The sequence below is a fragment of the Hippopotamus amphibius genome, chromosome 1, assembly GCF_030028045.1.
Source record: "Hippopotamus amphibius kiboko isolate mHipAmp2 chromosome 1, mHipAmp2.hap2, whole genome shotgun sequence".
In the NCBI taxonomy this organism is placed as follows: domain Eukaryota; kingdom Metazoa; phylum Chordata; class Mammalia; order Artiodactyla; family Hippopotamidae; genus Hippopotamus; species Hippopotamus amphibius.
Genome location: NC_080186.1, coordinates 18,816,411 through 18,833,669, shown reverse-complemented (window position 1 = coordinate 18,833,669; position 17,259 = coordinate 18,816,411). Strand labels below are relative to the sequence as shown.

Genomic DNA, 17,259 nt, shown 5'->3' with positions numbered 1-17,259 from the left:
CAACAGCTCAAAACTTGCAAGCCAAGCAGTGGATTCCACCCCTCAACCCCCCCTTATCAGTAAAGGCACTTGAGCCCCCAGGCACTGAGACTCTGTCATTATAATCTTTAGTGGTGACTTCAGAGTCTGCCAGCAATTACTCAGCAGGCACAGGTTCCCCTCACCCCATCCTAACCGTGGAAGCTTCAGCTGTCAGGAGCTCTGACTTCAAACTCAAATCATTAAGGAGGAGAAATGCAGGAAGCCTTTTTGTTCAAGTAACCCAGCTTCAGGACATTTACCCCCTAAGGGGCACCAAAGAATAAGTTTCTGTCTGCAGGCTCTGCTATTTTAACCAGCAGATCTGAGTGGGATGGAGTGACATCAGAAGATGTTTTTTGTTTTCAAAGTATGGAAAAATAAAAAGCCAGTGGTTCAGAAATGCTCATTGATTGGTTATTTCTGTTTGAAGTAACAAGGGTATTTTAGATCCCTCCTTACCAGGCTTTACATCGATTGCTTTTCTAAAGTTATTGGATACACCAACAGCTCCATTAAGTGGGTCCCAATATGGCCACAATTTAAGGTGAGGAAACTGACACTCAGAGAGGTGAAGTGACTTGGCCAAGGTCACACAGCTAATCAGTGGCAGAGCTGGAACTTGAACCCAGGTGTTGGCTCCACTGACCCTGCTCTTATTCCAGCTGTTAACACGTTATCGACCCCAGGGAGCCCATTCAAGAGAAATCTGATGCCCAGCGATTGTACCGTGAACATAGTTGGCTAACCCCGGAGAATCCAAGAGCTGACTGATATTATGGAACCTTGTCTGCAGTCAGGACCCACCAACTGTTCTGCTGTGAGATCTTCAACTTCTTAAAACAATCTATTAAGGAATAGTTAGAAAAAAAAGGACTGTTCAACCCTTGATTCTGCCCACTCACCTCTGAGAGTGGCAGGAAGAGGATAGTCGGTATTTTAGAAGCCTGACTTCTGCCTGCTCCCCAGAGCCAGGCTACAGCAGCCTAGAATCCTAGCCTCATCCCACCTTCTGAAGTCTAGACCCCAAACCAAGGGTCCATGGTGAAAGTCAGCATCAGCCAATGGGGATTCTAAATCGCAGATGTGGGCAGGAAGGCACCTGCGTCCTGTCAGGCAATAGAGATGACCTCACTAAAAACCACATCTCAGCCTCCTCAGCCTTAGAACTGCCTCTGAACGAAATCAACCACATTTTATTGAATGCATCTTCAGACCTTGGCTCTGTGCTAAGCGCTTTACTGCCTTTATCACAGTTCTCTCTCTCAAGAATCCTGCAAAACCTTCTTGTGCCCATTTTTTAGATGAGGAAAATGAAGTTCAGGTCAGTTGAATGACTTGTCCAAATCAAGATCACACAGCCCATGAGGAACGGAGACTGGATTTGAACCTAGGTCAAACTGACTAAAGAGTGCATATGTTTAACCAGCACACTTCACCTTCCCTCTTGGGACTGTTCCAACCCAACAAACAAGTCCCTTTAGAGAAACCCAACTCTCTGCCTAAGATAGTTCTTAGAACCACCTCAAAGAAGTTCCTTTTGGCAAGAAGATAGAAAGCGTAGATGGGATTGGAGCTGTCTCTGATTTCCAAGGCCCCCTTCACAGTATCAGAAAGCGGTGCTGAAAGCCTTCACGGTTTCAGCCCTGTGTTTCCCTACCTGGCTCGAAACTGCTCAACAGAGAGAAAGGAAAAAAAAAGATTTTCCCAGGGAAACACTCAGCTCTAGCTTGAGACGGGGCTTGCCTCAACACGCCAAGGTGAGATCGTCAGCCCATTCATTTACCCTTACAAATTGCTCTGTGAATCTTGGCGCTGGCCTCCCTGCTGTTTCCCCTTCTAGAAACCCCATCCAGCCTCCATGCTCAGAGCGCACCAGGCATCCACCGGTGTTTACTCACTCAAGTTCATTCGACATGTTCCTGCTCCCGGGCTCCCAGGCTCGGACAACGGATCAGCACCGGGCACCGAGGCTCTGCTGACCGCTCGTCTCTAATTCTTGCCTGACACAGACATTCCCTGCCCAGGGAAGTGTTTGATTTATGTTGAGGTTTCAGTGTCAGGATTCTGCTGACAGGTAGGTTCCCGGCAGCACTGGCACTGATTGGCTACAGATACAGGTGCCGGCTATACCTCAACAGGTGCAGCTGTTAACTCTTGGCCTGCCGAGTTGGGGGTGGAGCCATGGGGGCTGGCTGTGTGGAGCTGGCCAATTCCTTCCTTGGTGAGGGGGTGGGGGGTGGAGATGAGGGAGGAGGGAAGAGAAAAAAATGTCGGAGAGAAGATAGCCAGAGGAAAAGTACGGGGACAAACAGATACTTGGCTGCAGGAACTCTCAATTCCTGTTTCTAGTTAGTATCCTGGATACCCAGGAACATCCCCCCGCCACCCCAATTCCTTTGGCCCCTCCTCTACTCAGCATCAGCTACTTCACAGCCACCAGGGAATTCTCGAAGGAGAGAGCAGATCTTCCCCTGTGGCTCTCTGTATAAGTTCACTTTCTTTTTTCTAGAGCTTTCCCTTTAAGATAATGATGTCTTATTTCCGAATAGCCTTATACAGTTATTCAGGTGATTTCTTTTGACTCTCATGGTAACCCAGTGTGGTAGCTGTTGTCACCACGCTCTCTTCCTCCCCAGCACACACTCTTCACTGGTGAGGAAATGGAAGCTGGAGAGGTAACGTGACTTGCCCAAGGGCATGAGCTAGTGAGTGCCAGAGCCCAGATCTGAATCTTCAGTCATCCCACTCCAAATTTGGCTGTCCCTTGGAGCTGAAGTCAATGGCCTCAATTCAGCAGACATTTATTGAGCACCTATTGTGTGCCGGGCCCTACTCTGGGTTCTGAGGAGACAGAGGCCAAAAAGACAGGGCCACTGCTCTTGGAGGAGTTTACAGCCTGGGGTGTGTGTGTATGTGTGGTGGCAGGATGAGAGGGGTGGAAGAGTAGGGTGGGAGGCAGCCTTTTATTTGGTGTGATAGAGATCTGAATGAGATGTGAGCAAACCACACACCTCTGGCCAGCTTAGAAGGGATAGAAAAGTTGAAGTCGGTCACCTCCGAAGCCTTAGCTAGCCGGTCATTTCACCAACCGTAGTAAGTGCTTCGTTCTGTGTTGGAAACGCAGGAGAAATCAGATGCCTGTTAGACTAAGTAATTGTGGAATAATTGCCATGAGCTGTCTTCTGTAAAGAACAAGGTTGGTAAACCCAGAATATCCACAAACACAAACAGGAGAACGCTAGAGCTTTTTTTAGAGCTTCCGCCAGGATTCATTTGAAATTGAATCTCAGCCAATCTTGGTATCTTTTGTTTCTCCTCTCTTTCTGTTCTTCCCCCCCCACCCGCCACCCCACTTTTGGCAAATTATCACTTTGCTCCGTCTTCCTGGGAGCCTCACCTTGGTGCACTCCTTTTTCTCTCAAGGAAGGGCAGGTTTTCAGCTACTCCTGCCAGTTTGATGGAGGTTTTCAAGGTAAAGTCAGGATCCAGAGGAGCCCCCTTGGGGTGCGGTCAGGCCCATGGAAAAGGGGGTACTGGGTTTGAGAACTGTCAGAGGTTGGTTTCTCACTGGAGGCTGTGTTGGGGAGGGCCAAGGGGGTCCTGACAAATAATAGTAAATAATAATAATTACTAACGAAAAAAAAAAATTACTAACGAAGCCACCTCCTCCTCAGAGCAGGCATCTCCTGCCACCCTTGTTAAAGTAGACATTCAATTGCTGTATCATACCACTTAATTTGGGTTCTGTACAAATCCCTGATGGCTTTTTGGACATCTTTCTAATTTTTTATTGTCTTTCTCCCCTTTTTCTACAATGTGAACTCCACAAGAGCAGAGACTTTGTCTGTCTTGTTCACTGTTGTATGTCCAGCGCCCTCCACAGTGTCTGGCACATGGTGGGCGCTCAGGGTACCACACGTGGCAGGCATTGTGCCAAGCCTTTGCGTACACTGTCTCATCTACTCTGTACAACCACCCTATGCCATAGGTACTTCTATTATGCTTATTTAGAGATGAGGAAACTGAGGTACGAAGTGATTAAATAAGTTACTCAAGCTGCAGGGCCCAGGAGTGGTAGAGCTAGAGCTGGGATCTGATCCAGCAGGAGAGCCTGGGTACCCAAGCACTTGACAAGGGTTATTGGTGGCAGGAGGGCCATTTGGTGCCAGTTGTAACTGCACAGCTTACTACAGCCCAAAGGATGGCACACTTGTCTGTGTACCTGTCTGCCTGCCTCCTGAAAGGCTGTGGAGTTTCTGTCCGCTGTGTCGCAACTTGCAGGTAAAGGGCCATGGGCTGACTCATGCTCAGGTGGAGGCTGGGATTCTAGGCAGCGTGTCTGTGCTCGCTGGGCCTTTTACAATGGGTCCTCTCCCTCTGCCTCTGGATCTTGCCTCTTTAATCGCCAGCACCCATCTGCAGGGATCAGCAGAGGCCCAAATCATGGGGCAGAGGGTTTCTATATCTCCACACATGGAAGGCTCCAGAAAGCACCCTGGATAAGATGGAGGGACTAGTGGTCTGGGATACGTAGGCAGGATACCATGAGCCAGTTTATAAGGTCAGCAGACCACTCCAGCAGGAGCTAAACCTCCCAATCTAGAGGCACTGGCTGTTCTAGGCCCTTGTTGAAAGAGTCACAGATGCCAAGTTTTTAGACACTACCCAGGCTTTGCTCCCACTTTTGCCTCTCTCCTTCTCCCGTGTAGCATGGGCGTAGCCCAGGGCTAGGCTGGGCTGGCATCTCTTCCCCTTCTTGGATTGGCCCAGTTCTTGGTTTCTTGGCAGAGGAGGATGAAAACAGAGACTAGCCAATCATATGTGACAGAATAATTATATTCACAATAATAACAGTAAATAATGATGCCTGCTATTTATTTCATGTTTGTATTTTGCAAGCACAATGCTAAGAGTTACCTGTGTTATCTGATAATATTGCTCTGAGACTGGCAGACCTGGGTTCACATCCCAACCACTTACTGGCTGTGTGATGTTTGGCAAATGACTTAAGCTCTCTGAGCCTGTTTCCTCACCTGTGAGTGGTTATAAAAATAGTATCCCCCTCATAGGGTTATTGTGAGAATTAAGTGAGATAATGTATGTGAAGTGCATTGTGTAGGGCCTGGCACAGAGCACTCCATAACTGTTAGGAAAGCTTCTTTTCCCCTCATTTAATTCTTATTTAAACCCAGAGAGGAAGCTGTTACCTCATGTTACAGACAAAGGAACAGACTCAGAGGGGTTAAATGATTTGTCAAAAGCTAATTAAGTGAAAGAGTTGAGATGCGAACCCACATCTTTCTGCCTCCACTCTTGTAGAACTAGACTAAGTTAGGAACTGTCCTGGGTTCAAGTTCTGCCCAACCACTGGCCACTTGCCAGCTGTGTGACTGGGTAAATCTTTTTTCTCAGAGCCTCTGTTTCCCTCTCTATAAGACAAGATTAGTGAATCACTGTGAGGGTGGAGTTGCATATTGTCACCTAGGTTTTCTTTTCTAGATTACTCCTGGAAAAGAAATAGTCTTCCTCCAGACATCATAATCTGTCTCCCTGGAGGATGGCACAGTCCTTCATTCCTCCCTCTGCTTTCCAGGGTCATGACTGCCCATGAGCCACTGTTCCAAAAGAGTGTGACATTCTTGGCATGTTGGGGAGGAGTAAAGGTTGGGAGCACTGAGTTAAGTGAGTGCTGAGAGCCAGGGCTGCTTAGTATGTCTTTGAAGGTTGTGCACTGCACAGTCACAGAGCTGTTCACAGCAGGAGTGCTGTTGGGTATGATGGTCCTGCTAACAGTCCTTCCTTTTCTAACACATTAAACCTGCATGGTTATCTCGAACTTAATGAAAATCTGTTGGCCTATGTAAAAATATTGAAAGGACAGATACCCAGATGTCAACAGTGCATCTCTGTGGGTGCCAAAATGACAGGGTTTTAACTGTTTCCCTATTCTCCCCTCTCCCACCAAACTTTCTGCATTGATTGTGCTCGGGTAATTAGAAATTCTAAACAAAACCCCAGCTTAAATGTCATTAAACCAAAATAAATGCCCTTTGACTAAAGGGTCATCATGTCCCTGTTCTTCCTGGAGTAAAGGTGGAGGTAAAGATGGTAAAAATTCAGAGTCCTTGCTCAGAGCTTCCCTGTGAGGTCCCTGAATAGAGAATGGGGGCTGTCCAACCTGCAGGCTCTAGGCAGTGAACTCAGGAATCAGATCAAATCTAAATTAGAATTATTATTTATTGAGCACTTACTTTATGATACTTTCTTTAGATGCTTTATCTCATTCCTACCTGCAACATGGGATCACATGATTCATCCCAGACAGACTTAACTCCTGGAATATTGGTCAAGTTACTAAAGGAGTAACTCTGGAGTCAACTGCCTGAGACCTTGAACAAACACCTTTACCTCCTCATTAGCCAAGTTTCCTCCTCAGCGAAATGATCACTGTGAGGATTAAAGGAGATAACACAGTGTCCTTAGTATGTGCCAAGCACAGTCTAGGTGCTTTATGTACACATCATGTCATTCTCTTGAGTCCTATGGAGTAGCTGTCATAATTATCCCCGTCTTACAGAAGAGGAGCAGGCTCAGAGAGATGAGGTAACTCATCTAAGGTCACTTGGCTGTCTACTTAGTAACAGCGATAGGATCAAACCAAGCTCTGCCTGACCCCAAAGCTATGGAAACAGTCCTTTCAGCCTCCTGGGTTCCTTTTTGGAACAAAGCCTACAATGGATGGATGGATGGATGGATGGATGGATGGACGGACGGATGGCTAGGTAGAAGGAAAGAGGGAAGGAGGGAAGAAAGATAGGTTGGTTGATAGCACTTGCAAGATAGGAAGGATTTGTTAGCTTCCGGACCGCAAAAACTATACAAGGAAAAATAAATCTCACATGGCACCTGTCCTAGATCTCAAGAAGTGTTCAATAAGTATTTGTTGAATAAGTGAAAAATGAATGAGTGTGTATAATTTACACAAGATTATTGACATTCTGGGCAAATCAGCTGTGGCCTTCTACCCCCACCCCCTAGGGAAGGCCTCTAAAGTTTGAATCCCTGCCCTCCTTTTTATTGGCATACACCTCTGGGCCAGTGACTCAATTCTGTAAATTTCGGTGTCCCCACCATCCCTCAGTGGGGTTGACCTGAAGATTAAATAAAATCTCCATGTAGAACCAATGGCAAAGAGTAGGTTGCTGGTATTATAGGTGAGCATCCAGCTTAGAAAGGGGTCTCCAGCTACCACCTATTTCCAGCCTCATTACACAGCTTAGTTCACAGCACTCAGCACTCAACCTCCCTTAGAAGCAGCCCCTTCTATGTGTAAAGCTGTTTTCAGTTTACAAAGTGTTTTCACATGCTTTATCTCGTCTGATAAAGCCACAGAGAGGTGGGGGCAGAATCTATTACTGGCCCCATTTGATACATAAACTGAAGTTTAGAGAAAGCACCCCTACTTAAGCAAAGGAGTTTGGATTGGAACCTCAGATCTGGGATGAAGCATTACCGTAAACACCATTATGGATCCTGTGGGTCCCGTAAGTACTGTCCTGGGTGTGCACCTAAAGTTCGGTCTCATCCTAATTTTCACTGGACTTAAGGAATAGGCCACACACCCAACATAGAGAATATAGCCCTGATTTGAAGGCATGGAAGGACCTGGAAGTTGTGCTCATGAAGAGTCAGGACAAGGAGTGGGCAGCCTCCAGGCCTTTTTACACTCTGTACTTTAGATTTTTATCACAGTTCTGCCAATAACACAACCTACATTCCTTCTAGAGGAATGGAAGGACATGAGGAATCATGGGGTCTAAAATCATCCTGAAAGCTCCCCTTAAAAAAACCAAGAGAAAGTCTGAAAACCCTAGAAACAAAAAGGCAGGGTTTTGTTGTTGTTTTTTTCCCACTTATCAAGTCGATAACGATGAAAGAAAATGCTGAACCCCGATGCTGGCAAGGGTGAGAGAGAACAGGTGCTCTCCTTGCTGGAGGGGGTGTGAATCAGTCCAAACTTTGGCTTTAGATTTTAGCTCATTCCTTTGATCTAACAGTTTCACTCAGGAGTTTAGCCTGAGCAAATAATCTGTGCAGAGAGTTATCTGCAAGGATATGCATCAGAGCAGTGTTTATAATCCTGAAAAATTGGAATTAATATAAATACCCTTCAGCAGGAGCTCAGTGAAGTAAATTAAGATACTCGAATGTAGTTGGATACCAAGTCATGGTTCAAAAGGATGCTGCAGAAGGCCCCTTAGCACCATGAAGTCCCTTCCTACGCTTACAACACAGTTGTTAGTGTTTGAGGCTTTACTGTGCGCAAGGCACTGGGCTCAGTTGTTTAATCTCATTTAATCCTCACAACAACCCTGTGAAGTAAGTACTATTGTCCTTATTTTACAGATGAGGAAAGGTTAGCCTCACTTACCCAAGGTCATTGCCAGGGAGTCTTTGAGCTGGTCTTGAACCTGGGTCTGATTCGCTACTTTATCTTTCACCTATTCTACCTTTAGTAAATGAATCCATTCCTATTTTTAAAACTGATTTACATGAATAGAGAAAGAAGAGGAAAGATACACATCAGAGAGTATCATGGGTGATAGGATCAGGGGCAATTTATAGTTTATTCTTTTTGCTTATCTGACATTATTTCTTCCGTTAATAGAAAGAAAAGAAACTATTTACAGTTATTAAAGAGTAACAACCAGAAAAGGCTTATCCCTGAGCTGAGAAGGAAGAAGCGGCCAGAGTGCTGTCTGGAGATTCTTTCTCTGTTGCCAGGAACCAGCCAGAACAGGAGGCAGCTGGAGAGAGGAGTGCCAGGAAGAATGTAGCCTCAATCCTGGAAGGAGAGGACCCACTGGAAAGAACAGAACCCAGCTGGCTCAGCCCCTGAGGCCCACTCTTTCCAGGGACCTGGCCTCGGGCCCTAATAGCCTGCCTGCTATTGTGGGCCATCACCAGCCTGAATCGGGAAAGGGCCATTAAACAAGATACTGCCCACTTCCAAAGAGAAGAGAGCTTCGCTGAGAAACGCCTGTTAGTCCCTACCATCACCCTGACAAACAAAGCTAAAAGTGTATTTCCTTCTCTCTTCTATCTATCTGAAGGGGTCAGACTGGGTACCGAGGTTTCAGATAAGGGTATCCTTAAGAAACTACAGAGGGAAAATATCCAAGGCCTGGCTTGGACAGAGAGGGTCCTGGTACCCCAATGCTGAATGGAAGAAGTGAATGTCTGGGGTCAGGGCTGCCTTCCTAGGTAAGAGTGAGGTGGGATAGGGTGGGGCGAATGGGACAGGTGAGGCCTGCTCCAGGCTCAGGGAGGTTCAAATAGGCACAATTAACCCATAAGGTCCTTTCCTTTTCCCTAAGGGTTTTCCTTCCAAGGCTGTCTCTAGTGTTTATTTAGATCTGATCTCACTGGAGGAGGGTGTGGTAGCAGAGGAACGGATTTGCTAGGGCCTTCTGAGCTCAGTACCTTCTGGGGAAGGCAGAGGACATGTGGTCAGAGGTGAGGTGTTTGACCTTGGACCTTGGACATTAAGGGGAGAGTTTTTTTCTGAAGCCATGGCTGGCCTGCCCAGAAGACTTTTAAGTCCCTCAGTGTGGGGTAAGGTGGTGAAGCAGTGGGGAAGGGAAAGGGGACTTATTTAGAAACTGTTGCCCAGAGGGGCCTAAGAGCCATATCTTACACCAAGATCAGGCCTCTCGGGCTCTTCCCTTAGGAAGGCGGTCACCCAAAGGTCACCAACCATTCACCGCCCCTCACTTGCCCCCACTCACCTTTCAGCAGGTGTTCTGGCCAGGCTGCCCACACTTCCTGGGCGCGTGCCATGCTGTGGCCAGCTTACCCTCCAGACTAGGCTCATTTGCTTGGGTCCGTTACCCCTACCTTCCATTCCCCAATGGCTCTGGAACCTCCTCCGCTTCTCGACCCAGCTGTGTCCACGTTATTCATTTATTCATTCAATGAATATGGAAATTTACTTAAATGTTAAAAATTATAATGGCAGCTCTCATTTTTTTAATCCTTAACTATATGCCAGACTGTGCTAAGCACATTACCTGCCCTGTTTCACTCAATCCTTACAACTGCCCAAAGGTTTAGGTACAGTCATCCCCTCTGTCTTATAGATATGGAGACAGGCTTAGGTGAAGGAATTTCATCAGGTCACACGGCCCTAGAATGACCAAGCTGGGATTTGAACCAGGCTGTTCGGCTCGAAAGCTCAGTCCCTAAACCACCACTTTCTGTTGCCTGAACAGGCTGTCATTTGGTAGACTTAGGACCTGCTCTGGTCAAGCATCTGTACCACAGGCTGGGGAGAGAAACAAATATTGTCTCTTTCTGCCCACAAGGAAGCCTGGTGGGTGAACCTTTATCAAATCCCTCTATTGGGGCAAACCTTTCCTCCTTTATCTACAGCTGGAGTTTTGCTAAATTTGTTTTGCTATCGAATTTCACAGATTGACGTGCGTTGGAGGATTCCATGAGAGTTGTCTAATCTCACCCTCCAGGTGATGCAAGAATCTGTACTGCAGAGCACCTGTCCCAACACACACGCACACACAGTAGAGCACATCTAGTTAAGAGCTTAGATTCTGAAGATGAACTGCTTGAGTTCAAACCTTGACTCTACCATTTACTACCTGTGTGACCTTGGGCAAGTTCTTTGGTCTCTTTAATCCTCAGTTTCTTCCTCTTTAAAGTCACTCCTACCTTGCAGGGTTTTAAATGAAGTAACACATGCAAAGCATTTACACCACTCTTGTACACTAAGTCCTGATAATGTGAGCTGTTGTTGCTATCACTAGGGTTGGGCCTCTCTGGCCTCCCCAGTGAAACAGTGGTTTCCTCTCTTGCCTCTTCCTTTGCTTTGCCAACCAGGACACTCAGCCCAGGGCAGGTGTGCCCGGTGAAGGAAGTTAGTCACCAGCTTCCCCAGCCTCACAGGGGACATGAGCATGAGTGTTCCCCTCTGCCCAGGAGCCTTTGAAATCTGAGTCATGGCTCAACAGCTCTCCTTAAAGAGAGATTTCCTTTAGCCTCAACCCACTGCCCTTTCACTTAAACTCAGTCATTTGTACCCTCCTAGGGCAAGTGCAGATACACACAATTTTACCCATTGATGTGCCCTAGGGAAATCTCCATGGAGTTAAGAGTCTTGATAGGCAGATGCCAAGGACTTGACTGTCTAGCCAGTGGCTTTGGCAGTTTGTACATATTTCCAAACTACTAGTGGCCTCTGAATTGATTGATGACCCAACAGAGGGTCACAGTATTTAATCTGGCCACCCTTGGACTAAGTGACAACTCAGACACAGCTCCGTCTGTATGGGACAAGCTCAGTAGCTTATGTTTCACTCTCTTCCACCCGCCAGTCCCCGGGGCTTCCCTGAAGCTTGTGAGGTGGCTTGGGGGTATTGAAAGTTAAGGCTTGGGACTTCCCTGGTGGTCCAGTGGTAAAGAATCCGCCTGCTAATGCAGGGGACACAGATACCAACCCTGGTCAGGGAACTAAGATTCCACATGCCGTGGGGCAGCTAAGCCCACGTGCCATAGCTACTGAGCTTGCGCACCTCAACTAGAGAGAGGCCGTATCCTGCAAACTACAGAGCCTGTGCACTATTACTAGAGAAGAGAAAAAAAACCCCATGTGCTGCAACTAGAGAGAAGCTGCGCACCGCAACTAAACATCCCACATGCCTCAACGAAGATTCCATGTGCTGCAACTAAGACCTGACACAACCAAAAGTAAATTAATTAATTTTAAAAAAAGTTAAGGCTCTCAACTTAAAGACTTGTGCTTAGGTAGTTTAGTGTTAATGATGACAAGCTCCAGGTCTCTAGAGCCCTGGTTCAAAACCTGGCTCAACTTTTTATTAGCTGGGACCCTGAGCTTCATAACTTGTTTCTTGGAGTCTGTTTCCTCATCTGTAAAATGGGAATAATAATAGTATTTACTTCATAGGGTGGTTATGAGGATTAAATGCATGTGGAGCATTTAGTATAGTGCCTGGCACATAGTTTTTACCAGTACTGTTGTCTTGCAGTGGGGAAGAGAGTGCTGGACCCAGAGTCAAAAGATTGGAATTTGAGTTCCAACTCTGCTGCTCATTGGCTGTGTTGATGTTGGGTAAGTTAACCTCTTTCTCTGAGCCACAGTTTCTTTAATTGTGAAATGAAAGGGTTGGGTTTGGAGGTCACTTGGGGTCTTTCTAGCTGTGTAATATCTGTGAACTGTGACTTCAAAGGTACCAAAAAACAAAACAAAACAAAAAAAAAAAACAGGAAAAAAGAATTAGTACCAGATGCATTTATCTGCCAAGATACATTTCACAAATCCCAGGGCCTTGATACCATCTTCAAAAGCCACCCCATCCAGCAGCCTCTACGCTGAACCTTCTCAACCTAAGGAACTGTTAGGCCCCCAAGACGCGTTCTAGAGCCACAGCCAGGCTGCCAGGAAGAGAGCAGAGCAGGCATCACAATGAACCGGCCAGCCCCCAACATCATACCCGGGGATTCGACCCTTCGGAGCCTTGGGCAGGAGCCGCCCTTCCTTCCACCAGAATGGATTAGTTTATGGCAAGGGAGGGATGTTTCCTCTGGAGCCTGGGAATGTTCTGATCTGTCGTAAAACAGGCTCTGCCAGGGAAATAGAAGGTTTCTGTTTGGCCTAGTGACCTCTGACACTACCCCCCTTCCTGGCCCCCCAAGCAGCCTGAGCCACCCCCTGCAGGAGACGAATGCTGGGAATGGAGGAAGCAGTCAGCATCCCTGAGAACAGGAGCCCCTCCCCAGTGAGTCTCCGTTAGTGCAGAGTCCCACTGAGTTATTCTTATGCTCTGTTTGAACCCGCGGGGGGGATGAGATGGGTGGGATTTGCAGAAAATGAAAAGCAGTTGGTTTCAACTCGTTCTACCAGTTTTTGCCCTCTACAGTAAAACATCACTTAACCATTTTAACGTAACAAATTTCCCTTTACAGAGACAGTGGGCCTAAGAGGAATTTATTGGTGGTAACTAACAAACAGAGGTATCTTTATGAAGCCCTTAGTACCCAACATTGTATCAAACATCTTATACCCATTATCTTATTTTTTAAAAATTGGCTTCAGTATAGGGGAAGAAGATAATTTTAACTTTTCAGGTGAGAAAACTGAGGTCCAGAGAAGTAAAGTGATTTGCTCAGAGTAAGTAGCGGGTGCTGGGACCTGTTTTACTGCAGAACATCTGCTGCAGCTGTGACTTCATGTGCAAACTTAAGTGAGGCCTTGTTGGTGAAGTCTGCCCAGGCAGAGAGCTGCCCACCTTTCATCAAATCTCAGATTCTGTTTTCTGGAAGACCCACCTGATCATCTTTTAGTCCTTTGACAGCTCAGGGCTCCTCCTTCTGTGGGAAAGAGGCTGATTCTAGGGCTAGATATCGTGATGGGGGACCCTGTTTCCCTACCACCGTCATGTCCAATGGCCAGTAGCCATGGACTTTTCCCTCCTGTCCAGCAAATGCAGGGTCCAGATGCAGCCAGTTTTGAAGATACAGTTTTCGTAAGAATTCTGCAGTGTGGATGTCCTTTCCAGGCTCCAGTCCAGCCCTGAGCCAGTTCCTTCTCTAGCTGGGATGTTTCTTTCCTCTTCCCACTTCTGTGTAACTGCTAGGCCTGGCTCAAGCCCACTTCCTTCCCTCCTTTCCCTGTGCCTCCCTGAAGCAGTAGCTCCCTCTTCTTCACAGCCATGAGCTCTACCTTGCTCTGGCTCAGGCTTCCTGGGCAGTTTGCCCTGTAACTCTCCTGGACTTGAACCGCTTTCGAATTCTCTCAAGTCATGTCAGGGAATCGCACAAATGCATTCTAGAAGACACAAGAATGCCCAAGATGCTCCAGGCAGAAAAGGTTCTCGGATCAAAATACTTGGGAAAAGCTTCACACCAGACCCTCTTCTTAGAAATTAACAATACACAGCTATCAAGTCAAGTTTCTGAAAAGTTCTGCTTTTAGGAAGCCTGTTTTGTTTGTTTTTTCAACCCAAGGTTTCCTAAACTGACATGACCACGAAATCATCCCCCACCCCGGCCCCCAACAACTCCACCACAAACCTGTGAGACCCATAGAACCAGTGATCCATTGTGGAATACACTTCAAGAAATGCTACCCCCAGCCCACCACCAAAGTACAAAGTTGCCCTTCCTATTTCTCTGGGCTAGTCTAACGTACAAAATAATCTAAGGTTGATATCTGCCCAGTAGGATCTTCGAGAAAGACATACTGTGAGGATGAAGATTCTCTTAAGATTTAAGGAGGATGCTACTTTCAGAAAAAATCAGGGATTTTTTAGAATTTGGGAAGAGGAGAAGTAGAATTTGAAACAACCAGCAGACAGGGTTTACCAAACTTTTATTCACTTCCTATTCCAAGGATCAAAGCCAGGGATGGAATGTAATGGAGAATAATCAAAGTCCAGAGTCCAGAATCAGATAAATACTTTTTGGGTGAATGAATGAACGATCGAATAATTGGTCTCCTGGCTTCCAGACTCTTCCTACTCCATTTTATGCTTCCTGCTGTGTATATATCATCTCAAAATCCAGATCTCATCAGTCCACTTTTCTGTCCAGGAATCTTGGGTGGCTCTCTGCTTCCTTCAGGATAAAATTCACATGCCTTGACCTGGCATTTAAAACCCTGCAAAATAGGAACTTCCCTCGTGGTCCAGCGGTAAAGAATCTGTCCTGCAGTGCAGGGGACACAGGTTCAATCCCTGGTTGGGTAACTAAGATCCCACATGCCGTGGGGCAACTCAGCCCAGGCGCCACAACTACTGAGTTCAAGCGCCTCAATTAGAGAGAGCCCGCGTGCCACACACAGAGCCCAAGCACTCTGGAGCCCACATGCCACAACTAGAGAGAAAAAACCTGCAGGCCACAATTAGAAGCCCACGCATCGCAACAAAAAGATCCCTCCCATGTCCCTCAGCGAAGATCCCACATGATGCAACTAAGACCCAACGCAGCCAAAAAATAAAGAAAATAAAGCCCTGCAAAATAAAACTCCAACCTACCTTTTCATCCTTCTTTCTCACTACTCCCTGTTGGGTACTGCATATTCTAGTCACACCACCTCCCCCAAAACACTTTATGTTTGTCTTTCTCCCTTCCTGCCTTTTCTCAAGATATTTTTTTGGGTCAGATTCCCTCCCTGGCCCCCATTGTTACTTATTCAATCCTAGCAACGCTTTGAGGCTCAGTTCAGAACTTGCCACCCATGTGAAATGAAAGCCGGACACAAAAAGAGGACATTATGAATGATTCCATTTATACGAAGGTCAAAAATAAGCAAAACTAATCGATTGTGGAAGAAACAATCAGAGCTGTGGTTGCCTTTGAGGAGTAAGTGTTGATTGGAAGGGCCGCAAAGGGGCTTTGGAGGTCTGGAAATACTCTGTATCTTGATTCCAGTGTTGGGTTTATGAGTGTGCACATTTGTCAGAACTCATTGAATTGTGTGTACACTTAAGATTTGTGTATTTCCCTGTAAACTTAATCTAAACATTAAAATCTTACCACTTAGATCTCCCTGGCAAGAAGTCACTCCTTTGTCTATTATTCTCTCAAAGCACTCTGTCTATACTGACAGCACATCACTTAGCGTGGACAGCCTTCCGTGACAATTATTCATTTACATGTCCTTTTGCTTCACCCATGTGAGCTGCCTCCAGGGCCCTCACACAGCAACCAATGTTTGCAAGATTGAGTTGAGGCCAGATTCATAAAAATAAAGAACAACAATGGCTATCATGTATTAAGCACCTACTGTGTGCCAAGCTGTGTGCTAAGTTCCTTACACATATATTTAATTATATATATATATGTGTTTACACAAGTGTATACACACACACACCCATGAGATAAATTCAGAGTCTGAAAACAGAAAAACATGCATAACAAATGTGAATGGTTTAGCTACGTTGCATGATAATACAGGCAGATTAAGAGTGTTTCTTTGTTCCCAAGCTTTATGTGATCGTGTGTGCGTGTGTAAGTATTATTATTATGAGTCTCCGTTTTACACTGAGAATACCAAGGCCTACGGTCACAGAAATGTGTCGTGCTGGAAATAGGACAAAAACCCAGGAATGCCTATCTCAGAGCCATTAAGCTGGACTGCCTCCAAAGTGGCATCACATAAATCCAGGAGAAACGTGAGATCTTTCTAGCCAAGGGACTTGAAAACAGCAGCTTCATGAAATTGAAAGTGTGTGTGTGTGTTCTGGGAAGTATAAAGGATTTGGGGGGCTCCCACAGCTCCAGGAAGGAGGTGCTTAACAAGAGGAGGACTTGGGTTTATAACCCTAACTTTACCATTTAGCAGCTGCACAACATGACCATGGACAAGTTATTTAATATCACCCAGCCTGGGTTCTCCCACCTTGGGGGTTGGTATAATAACACTACCTACCTCATGGCTTTTGAGGGAGAATTCATTCAATGAGATAGTGCACATAAACCTCTCAGCAGGTGTAAGTTCTCAGTAAATGTTTGTTTAGTTTATTATCATTTTGCTATTTTTACTATGATTACAACTCCCTGCTTCCTTCTCCCCTTCCCACCCTGCAACAGTTCTTTGGCCTGCCCCCAACCCCTGCCTTTCCTCAGAGGGTGGAAGCCCAAGATATAGTCCTCTAAGAGCCATTATGACAGGTACTTTCATCATGAACACATCACAGCAGTGAGTCAGCCCAGGGAGTAAAAAAAGCCAGCTAACTCCCTGGTAGGGGTGACTCCAGGGGATCCCTAGTTGATTTGGGGCAAAAAAGAATCTTTCTGTTGTTTTTTAAGACTCTTTGCCACCTGCTTTGGGCTTCTCCTTGCCTAACTTATTCTGAAATGGATTGGTTGGAAGCCTTACAACATGAAGAATGGGGCTGCTGTGACCTGAGTGCCCACCTTTGAATTGCAGGTGAAGTCCAGGCCTTGGAATTCAGGGGCTGATGGGAAGACTGGAACCCACCAGCTGGAATCTTGCCCTTTGGGATTCTGCCTGAGGTGGGGAAGGAGGTTTCCAGCTTGTAGTGCTGAAGATCAGACCTTAGGGTTTTCTGCCCTCAGCCTGAAACAACCCTCTGGCAGGTGGAGGACTTGCCGGGGAAAAGCCCTCTCGACTGGTCAAGCTTTTGGTTTCTTCGATTTGTAGAATTCAACAGATCACTGTAATTTGAAATGAAATAATGATTT

General features: G+C 46.3%; 1 protein-coding gene and 1 long non-coding RNA gene across 3 annotated transcripts in view; one reads left to right on the top strand and one right to left on the bottom strand.

Moving 5' to 3' along the window:
• Positions 1-2,146, bottom strand: part of GRHL3 (grainyhead like transcription factor 3) — a 35,941-nt gene extending 33,795 nt beyond the window's left edge. Inside the window, exon 1 of one of the 2 annotated variants that reach the window (XR_009048117.1) lies at positions 1,920-2,146. Coding sequence is in view for 1 of the 2 variants with exons in the window: in XM_057700181.1 (XP_057556164.1) it covers positions 1,920-1,936 (17 nt within the window). In the remaining variant the exon portion in view is untranslated. The remainder of the gene's footprint in view (positions 1-1,919) is intronic. The other variant, XM_057700181.1, reaches the window with a different exon arrangement.
• Positions 1,800-17,009, top strand: LOC130831794 (uncharacterized). Its single transcript, XR_009048119.1, has 3 exons — positions 1,800-2,095; positions 12,081-12,163; positions 16,985-17,009. It is a non-coding gene; the product is annotated as an uncharacterized LOC130831794 (long non-coding RNA).
• Positions 17,010-17,259: the final 250 nt, after the last annotated feature.